This window comes from Emys orbicularis, chromosome 8 (genome assembly GCF_028017835.1).
Source record: "Emys orbicularis isolate rEmyOrb1 chromosome 8, rEmyOrb1.hap1, whole genome shotgun sequence".
Lineage (NCBI taxonomy): Eukaryota > Metazoa > Chordata > Testudines > Emydidae > Emys > Emys orbicularis.
The window spans coordinates 13,488,385-13,498,950 of NC_088690.1; the positions used below are offsets into that span (position 1 = coordinate 13,488,385).

General features: G+C 41.9%; 1 protein-coding gene across 1 annotated transcript in view; it reads right to left on the reverse strand.

Moving 5' to 3' along the window:
* The window catches only part of USP24 (ubiquitin specific peptidase 24), a 105,508-nt gene extending 95,245 nt beyond the window's left edge, over window positions 1-10,263 (reverse strand). The window contains exon 1 of the mRNA XM_065409056.1: window positions 9,955-10,263. Within this exon, the coding sequence (XP_065265128.1) occupies window positions 9,955-10,263 (309 nt within the window). The remainder of the gene's footprint in view (window positions 1-9,954) is intronic.
* Between the last annotated feature and the right edge of the window lie 303 nt (window positions 10,264-10,566).

Sequence of the window (10,566 nt, forward strand, 5' to 3'; positions counted from 1 at the left end):
GCCTGTATACAAGGCAAGTCGACCTCATCTGCACTGACTACAAACATCACCTCTATAACATGTGTCCTGAGTCAGTCAACCTAGTAATTTAAAAGCATTAATTTTTATGAGGTAACTACTTCAATACACTGCAGATTACATGCCAAGCATGAATTTAGTATTCGCAACTATGAGTCAAATTGTCATCCAGTACTCCCCTCTTCAAGTAGTTTCTTGGTATCTGTCTCTACTCTTGGCCCATCAAGATACATAAATAGTGAAAGATATGTCAAGTTACTTTAAAAAAAGCGTTGAAAAATTTAAATAGGCAAAGCCGAGAAAGATGTCCTCTAGCTTCCTCAGTAGTCTTTAGAAATGCAAGGGTGTTAAAATTCTAATGCCACTTGATAGCCACATGGCAGCTAGACAGGATTTTAATGACAGCATCCACCACAATGCTTTATTTGATTGCTTAATTATTTTACAAGGCCAATTCTTATGTAAAACACATTGTAAAAACTTCCAGAATACCATGCAAAGATCTTCATGTTGTATAGCTCAAAATCAATATGTGCAATAAACAGGACTGTCTGAAATGCACAGCAAGATCATGGGGTTAAATTTAACACATTTGAAACACATGACAAAAGAATTATTCTTTGCAAACCTATTAACTCCCTCTATGCAAGGATGTCAAAGGACTTTAAAAGCCTTAATGCTCACAGTACACTTATGTGGTGGACAAGTATTGTTATTTTCATTTGACAGAGGGAAACCAAAGCGCAGAGAACTATGCCCAAAGTCATACAGTAAATCTGTGGCAGAGCCAGGAACAGAATCCACACGTCCCGAGTCACATTACCGTTAAATACAGAAACGACTCGCACCTCATAATTGCAACTCAGTTTTGAGATGCATGCAGTATAGCTAGTGAAAAACTGCTGCAAGCACACTGTTCACAAAGGTTACTGGCCCATTTCCCTTACAAAGCCTCTTTTCTATGAGGTAGAACATGGGAAGAATGTTGGCAGAATGATGGAATTGCACCTAGAACATAAAACTACCTTTGAAAACAATCTTGGATGAGTCTATAGTACAACCATATCCTTGTGCAATATGGTAGAAAGTGGAACCAAAACTCATACATCACAAATTGACGAAGAAAGGATATATTTAAAGTGAGTCAGGGATAGCTAGGAGGCATACAATCTATTAGTCACACTTTAACAAGAAGGTCACAGTAATGATTGTTAGAAACCATTTAAAAGAGTAAGAGAATATCCAAAGGGAGATACTACAACCATTATAACCTGCATGGTTGCTACTACATTCCAGGAGTTTAATATCAGTCATGGTTTCTTATGGGATCTCACAGAATTTGTGGATTCTCTGGTCATGCTTCCAGTATTCTCCTGGCTTGCCTACCAAGACCCTTGCTGCTCCTAGCTACAGAATTCCTGCATCTGGTCTCTGCACACTGGTGGGACTGGTCCATTTTGAGCCTTTCCCTCCCAGGCAAGATATCACTGTAAAACAACATTTAAAATCTAACTACACATTTCACTTTACAATGTTAGTAGGGATAAAGGGAAGCTGGTTTAGTAGGATCCTGCATATTCAACAAAAGCCAATCACGCTGAAAAAAGATATTGCACTTCTGCTTTTAAGTATGACGGGATTTTTCACTGCGGAGGCTTTATCATACTAGATACTCAATACTGGGCCATAAAGGGAGACGAGTTTTTCCTATATGGCTCAGTGAATGCTCAAATTTAAGGAAGCATTTATGGCAAGCAGACTTCTTGGGTTTTCTTGCTTTCTTCCTTTCCTTCTCTCCAAGTGAAAAAGATATACAGTAACTCCTCACTTAACGTTGTAGTTATGTTCCTGAAAAATGTGACTAAGCAAAACAATGTTAAGCGAATCCATAAGAACTAATGTAAATGGGGGGGGTTAGGTTGCAGGGAATTTTTTTCCACCAGACAAAAGACATATATATATATATATATACACACACACACACACACACACACACACACTATACGTTTTAAACAAACAATTTAATACTGGTACGCAGCAATGATGATTGTGAAGCTTGATTGAGGTGGTGAAGTCAGAGGGTGGGATATTTCCCTGGGAATGCCTTACTGCTAAATGATGAACTAGCAACCTGCTGAGTCCTCAAGGGTTAACCCATTGTTGTTAATGTACCCTCACACTCTACAAGACAGCACGAATGGAGGGAGAGGAGACAGCATGGCAGACAGAGAGACACACACGTGTGAAAGAGATGCGCATTGCCCCTTTAAGTATGCTGACCCCACTCTAAGTACACTTTTTAAGTAGATCAGCAAGTTGAGACAGAAGCTGCTGCCAGGAAGCTCCCTCCGTCCTGAGCCCTGTTGTGTCCCCCCCACACTCTATGGAGATGGGGTAAGCGGGGTGCAGGAGCAGGGGGGAGAAGGACACCCTGACATTAGCCCCACATTCCCCCCACACACACACACACACACAGACAGCAAGCAGGAGGCTCCAGGGAGCAGCTCCAAGGCAGAGGGTAGGAGCAGCACAAGGCAGTGGGACAGCTGAACTGCCGGCAATTGATAGCCTGCTGGGCGGCTGCCGTACAGGGAACTTAGGGGAGCGGGGAGCTGATAGGGGGGCTGCCGGTCCACCCTGGTTACAAGCCCCCATCAGCTAGTTCCAACGGGCTGCTCTTCCTGCAAGCAGTGGACAAAGCAGGCGGCTGCCAAACGACGTTATAAGGGAGCATTGCGCAACTTTAAACGAGCATGTTCTCTAATTGATCAGCAACCTAACAACAAAACAATGTTAACCAAGACGACTTTAAGTGAGAAGTATTAGAGGGGTATTAGAGGGGTAGCTCTAATATATATATATTTTAGTCTGAATCTGTAAAAAGCAACAGAGGATCCTGTGGCACCTTTGAGACTAACAGAAGTATTGGGAGCATAAGCTTAAGTGAGGAGTTACTGTATAAGTCAATCTCACGACAGAAGTACTGTATACATTTTGCTCGCTTTCTGATACCACTCTCTGAAGAGAAAGTATGTAGATTTACTGCTAATAAAAAAAATCAACAAATAAACAAATCAACATACTCTTAGAGCCCCACGTCTGTTAGTCTATAAGGTGCCACAGGACTCTGTCGCTTTTTACAGATCCAGACTAACACGGCTACCCCTTTGATACTTGCTAAAAAATTGACATTCATCTTCATCATTCATTCACAACCCTGTTTCAAGCATGTACAACAGCTTCTATTATGGCCAGCAAGAGATATATGAAAAGAGTAAACACTTCATACTTCTTGTAAAAACAGCTTAATTTAAAATCCAACATGTTGTTTAAAGAATGTGGTGTACAGAATTCTATATTTTTTCCAAATCAATTTGTCTGCTGGTTGGAGTAAATCTGATATGCATTCAATTTATGTTATGCGAACAGGGCCTAATCAAGACTTGTATAAGCAGGTACAACTTAGCTGGTCCAAGGTGTTTTGCCTTATACAGGGAGGACCTTTTGGGGCAACTGAAACTCTACTGTGCTACTTTATTATGTTTTAGAAGAGTTGCAAAAATAATCAAACTTTTTTTTTTGCATTTCTTTGAATTTTGACATTCAATTTTTATTTTTCTTGGGTGAGATGGGCATGAAGATGCCAACAAGATTGACTGTAATCGATAGGCCTCACCTATTTGCAATGAAATTTAGTTAAAAGTTAGTTCACTAAGTAAATAAACTAGCTTGCTGTATAGTTCAAGTTTTAGTCTACATACAAAGAGGAATTTATAATTTTTCCCTTTTTCTCAACCATGACATACAAAATATGTCCATGAATACAAAATATTCAGTGCGTCAGGATGGCTTAGTGTTAGCAGCCTTACTTCTGGGCTAGTGCAGTGGTTCTCAACCTTTCCAGACTACTGTACCCCTTTCGGAGTCTGATTTGTCTTACGTACCCCAAGTTTCACCTCACTTAAAAACTACTTGCTTACAAAATCAGACAAATATACAAAGGTGTCATAGCACACTAATACTGAAAAATTGTTCTCATTTTTACCATATAATTATAAAATAAATCAATTTAAATATAAACATTGTACTTACATTTCAGTGTGATACTTCAGCCTGTTTTTCACTTGTAAGCCTTGTTTGAAGCTCGACCCACACACAGCAGGGCTGAAGCACGTAACTTAGCTTCCTGGGGCCCTGGGCAATTGCCCTGCTTGCCACCCCGTAATGCCGGCCCTGCACTTGCAATCCCCTAACCCATCCCGTGACCTCCCTAGGGGCTGCAAACCCTAGGTTGAGAAACACTGATCTAAATGAGTTGAGTAAACCCTGGAAGACCTCTGTGTACCCCCAGGGATATGCGTACCCCTGGTTGAGAATCACTGGGCTGATGTGGCATTCAGTTTTCACACCATGATTAGGGATCCCCTCCCAGGCTGACACTGCAGTACTTGGGGGGAAGGAGAGGGGCAGCTGATCTGGTATCCTTCATGTTATCTTCCAGCATTCAACACCTATCCAGTGCCATGTCATCTTCAAAAGGCAAAAAGGTGAACGAACCTCTGTTCTGGCCAACATTCTCCCTCACTCAACGTAACAGATTCTAACATCCAAGTTTCTGCGTACATTAGTGACTGCATAATGGACACACTTTCCTTCACAGTCACCACTACGTAAAGCACTCAATCATTTATAAATCTATTTACACCTACAGTAGGAATTATACAGAGGCAACAGAACTCCAAATAAAAATGTGGAATACAAACCCGTTCTGTAACCTGTATCATGCCTGAAGCTCTACCATTTTGTATTACAAAAAATGGTAACTTTTATAAGGCAAACACACTGATACAATGTAATTCACCAGACCACCACAGTTCTGTCTAGAGAAAAACATCTTGTAGTAAACAATAAATTCCATCCACAGATTCATGAACTGTATTGAAACATACCATCTAGATAAAAAAAAGCATAACACTCCTGCACTGTGTGCCACTTGTGAAGTGATAATCTAGAAATAGATTTAACAGAGAGAGAGAGAGAGAGAGAGGCAATATCATATTTACTCTACTGTGCATACTTTCTGGCAAGTCTAAAAATGCTAACATGAAGTTCAACAGAAACAGCAGAAATACGCTAGTGTATGCTGAATACTATTACTATAATTTGTGTTCATTGACTTTTCAACAGCATTATATGCCAGAAGTAAATGCTGAACAGAAAACTTGCTGTCTTTTCATATCTCATACATTTCAGAACTTTATATTGGCTATCCCGTCTCAAGGGTTGGCCAGGCTCAAGAATTGCAAGGCCTGCTCAGTACTCCCCAAGCTGGAGGATCCCATTTTGCAGTACCCCTGAAGTCGATATTGAGCAAGGGCCTCAGCTCTGCCCTGCTCAGCACTCCAGACAAGTGTCAGTCAGTGGAGAAGATAAGATGGGGGGGGGGGGGGGAAGAGAGCAGCAGACCTCTGATACAGGTCAAAACTAACAACCAGATTCACAAAAATAGAAGGTACACACCTTTATCCCGATGAAGCCTATCAAACTTTGTACTACTGGCTCTTGGTGTGCAGTGACACTGGTTCAGGACTACAGCAAGAATCAGACACTGGATCACAGTTTCAGTTTCCCTGCCATCACTGTTAATTAGATTGGCAGCTGAAAAATGCAGTAACATCTCAGGTATGTGAACTTGTCAGATACTAGGGAGTGAGCACCAAGGATATTCCTATTTAAAAAACCTGAAAAACTAACATGAATTCCGGATTCTTTTTAATTGTAAAGTTAGGAAATGAAACTAACACATAAAATTGCAGATCAGCAAGTGCAACTAGTATGAGTGAAGCACACAGCAAGTTACTACTCTGTCATACTGCAGGGTTTAAGTTATATAATGAGCTCCCAGCCCTCTAAATTTTCCTCACCACCAAATTCTCTCTTTAAGATCAGTTTCTGCCTTCACAGGAGAATTTTTATTTTGATCCATTTTGAGGAGGATGGTAACAATATAACAGCCACAATCCTTACTACGATCAAAGGATGAGAAAGTTCCTTAGCTCTTCTCCCCACATAACAAATGTTTAATCCATTCACTGAAGGTGCGCACAGGTAGATAGACTCTTGGTTTAAGCTTTGTGGTGAATGGGTGAGTTTCAGGGAGCAAGGCCCAAGAGATATTATTAATTACAACACTTATTAATGTACTGCACGGTATTCCTGATCAAGATATTACCTTCCTGATTAAATTCTTCCTTTCCTGTGTTTTCATGGGATTTTATCTGAACACTCCACCTTTTAGATTCTCATCCTTTGGCTTTGTCTAGCCTTAGACTGCATATCCTTAAGATGTGCAATGTAAATACATATTAACAAGTATATTATTTATGCAATTACAGTGTACATTATCGCTGACTTTATTATTAAATGTACGTAGCATCTATTTACAAGCAGCTTAGGCATTTTAATCATTGAATCAAAGTTTATAATTTGTAACTCAAGAGAATAAACCTTGATGTCTGAAAAATAAGAAACATGCCATACTAAAACACCTTCTGAAATAAATAAATTAAAAAAAAGGATTTAACATTTATTTCTAAAGGGGTCTTAAGATGTTACCATAAAGTTCTAAAAAGAAGAGATCCCACAACCCCAGAGCCACCAAGATACAGACACTATCTCTTCTTGCAAGCCTCAGGCTCAAAAGCCCCAGTCCCATGGGGCCTCAAACAACAGGACAGTATAAGGGGAATTAAGAGTTCAGAAAGGTCTCCAAGATGTCAATTTATTTTATTTTATTTTTTAAAGCCTTAAATTTAATGGACTCCATGCCCACACAGGCAAATAAAGCAGCAAGCAAGCAGGCTCCCCCTGATATATCTCCAAGATTAATGGAGTTGATGATGGTTGAACAGACTTTTTTGGTAGCTCAGGGTAGGGAATTCGGCAATAATATAACCCGTCATCATGGCATGCATCATAATCAGCAAGTGAATTATATGACTATTCTAAATTCCATCACCTTATTTATCAAAAACTGAATACAAGTGCTTAACATGCAACTCTAGTAATCACAACAAACATAATAGATAGGTGTTTCTAGGAATATCCAAATGCTGTGGAAATATTTTTCTCTGGAAAGTTTCATGGATACTCAAGAGAACGACCTTATTTAAAATCTCATTAAAATTATCCCAGAAACAACTCATCTGAAGCACAAAGGAGGCATCTAAAATTACTATAAGGAAACAAGAAAAAGGATCAACATGTATTTGGCCAAAATTTTAATTTTGTAAAAACAAGCTTTTATAGAACATAACCAGCCCCCCTCAAGCAATTTCCCTGAACACTGCAACATTAAGAACTTGAGATTTTCATTGTCCATGATGAGAAACAAACAATTAAATTAAAATGTAAACTGGATTTTAAAATGTATTAGTTTTTAATAATGTAAGCTAGCATTAGGAAGAGAAAGAGCATCTTATGTTGCAAACAAACATTTCTCAGTGGCCTGAGTCTCTTTAACCAATTGTATATCTTGAAGTTCTGCTTCAGAAGGTATCTATTATAGTAGTCTCCTCATATAAGTATATACATAGGAATGCTCCAGATTACAATTAAAAAAAATAAACACAAAATAGAATAGCAGGTCATACCTCATACCTTAAAGAGGAAAAATTGGAATAAGTGAAGAACTGTAACAATGCAATACAAAAACATCTAATTTTGTTCTCTAAACTATTCCTGTAAGTAAGACTTTCACATTACAAAAAATTAGGCTCTCAATCTTGTAATCAGATCTGTCAGTGTGGAAGAACCCTTGCATCTGTGTGGATCCTATTGCTGAAATTGTACTCTCAAATGCTCCTAACCCTCTGCAATTTGTCATATTTTCTGTATTTTGTTTTTGTTTCCCTAGTTTCTGTAACACTACCACTAAAAGGAAAATATTTTACTATGAAAAGGAAACAGTGAAGTTCACTATACACAAAGCATCAAATATACAAAGGAATTTCCCCCTCTATTCTTTCAGAGGTAGTATCATAATCTTAGATATCATTTGTAACAAGAATAGGTTAAAAAAAAATGTAATGTTTAAATGGACAGTGTCCCTTTAAATATATTGAAAAAAGCATCTTATCTCATGTGTAACTATACATGTTTATTTGAAATTAAAAATGTTAAATATCCCTTCCTCTTGGTCATAAACTGCTTACTGACAACAGATTACACATATTGGGATCATGATACCCGCCCCCCACCAACCTCTCCAAGAGACACTAAAAACTAGTTTTTGTTTTAACCATTGTAACTTTGTTGATTCAAACAATATATGGTTCTGATCTTGCAGACATCTCCACATGAGTAACGTTATGCATGTAAGATAATCCATCAGGCTAGATCCTCCACTGGTGTACATCATAGCACATCTGCTGAAGATTTAATCCATTGAGTTCAATAGGACTATTCATGTGCCTAAGTAAAGTGATGCAGTGAAAGTAGGGGTACAGTAAAGTAGGGTATATATACACACACACACATACACACACACAGCAACATTTAAAAATACAGATAAGCACCAGCCATCCCCCTATATTCAACAACCTAGACATTAATTGCCTCATTTCTTAAAGGCATCATGGGAAAGGTGAGTTTTGAATTCAGATTTGAAGGAAGAAAGGGTAATGGCTTTACACAAGGTCAGAGAAGGCACCCACACATGAGAAGCAGCACAGGAGGCATGAAGAGGTTTGCATGAGAAGCTGGCATAAGGGTTGACAATAAGGCTGACATAACTGACAGAGCAGTGGAGAGATGAGAGAAGAGACAAAAGCAGACCAGTAGGAAGAGGCAAAGTTGTGAAGGGACAATATTCTTCAGTACTTTTATCAAAAAGCTATTCTGAAATACAGGTAAGTTTAAATTATAAAGTTTGAAAAAAAATATTTTAAGGCATTTTTATTTCAGTTCACCATCTTTTAAGTTATCATTTATTCTTATTTCCATTACTTCTATCTGTATTAACCTAGCATCCAGTAACAAACCCAACTCTATTTTGATTTGTGCGAAGTAAATCAAGGTAATCACACTGTATTTTTTCTTTTTTTCCTCTTTTAACCAAATAATAAAATAATAATAAAAGAACATTACAGTGTAGAGCCACCTGGCTGATGCAATGAGGCAAAGAAAAAAAAAAATCCTGGCAAAGCCAGATAATACTATGTTCCTAAAATGCCTAGAGCCAATGGCAAGCACTTCACTTTCTAGAAACTGAAATAAATCGATACAGCATATTTTCTCCACAGTCACCAAACAGGAGAAAAATTCCATCGTATGCTTTTAGTGTGTGGGGGGGAGGGGGAGGCAGCGATACCTTGAATTAATTGAGCTGATGATGGCTGAAACTGGCTACCACATGCCAAGGATAGAGCCGCTCCATTTTGGGGGCAATCTACAACAGGATCCATATTGTGGGAGAAGCTAAAGCCACCATCAGTTTGTGCTCTGCCAGCAGCGAGAGCAGCACTCACCCGTGCACCCACTGAGTTTTGGAGCCGCCCCAACGCAGCAGTGGAAACCTACTAACTCCCCGATGCCTTTGGCCCAGTAGCCCAGTCATCCAGGTCGGGTGGAGTTAGAGACCGGCACCCTTACAACCAAGATGCTGGGGCCCCCTGCCAGGTATTTTTTGCACTGGGGCTGGGTGGGAGGTGGCCGAACATGTTGCCAGGCGAGCGGTGGGAGCTGAGCAGAGAGGACGGGCTGGGCTAAGAGGGTCGCTATCCCACCCTCCCGGGCCGGGATCAGCCCGTTAACCCGGGGATGAGGAGACACCGGCCGGTCCGTTAGGTGCAGCCCGGCACCGGCTGACACCTCTCAGCGCCCGGGAGCGAAGGCAGCTGTGAGGGGCCCCGTCCCAGGCAGCCCCCCGCGCCTCACCTCGGTCTCCACCACCTCATGGTAAGCGGGAGGTGGATCGAAGCCTCCGCCGCTGCCGCCGTCTCCGTCCCCTCCGCGGGAGCCCTGCCCGCCCGCCGGCGAGCCGTGTCCGCCCTGCCCCGGCTGGCCCTGCCCGCTGTCCATGGGCTCGTAGCCGCCGTAGTGCAGGCCGGGCCGCTCGTTGGTGAGCAGCGCCACGGCCTCGTTGATGTCGTTCTTGGCCAGGCGCAGGGCCCTGCGGATGGCGGCCGCGTCCGAGAAGCCCATGCACAGCAGCGTGGTCATGTGCTGCTCCTCCTCGCTCTCCATGGCCGGGCCGGGGGGATAGGGGCCGGGAGCCGGGCTCAGGCGCTGCCCGCTCTGCGCGCCGCCATGTTGACGGCCGCCTTCCCCCTCCGCCTCAGGACCGCCGCCGCGGAGCCCCGCACCCACCCGGAAGCGGCCGGGAAAGCCCGGGTGGGGGACACGCCTGGGGCCCTGGTCACGTGACAGGGGAGGGGGCGTGGCTTCTTGGGCATGAATGGAGGCGAGGCGGGCAGGGGCGGGGTATGAGGGAGGAGGAGGTTGCCATGGGAACCTGAAAAGGCTGCTGCGGGGGCAGGGAGAGGGGGA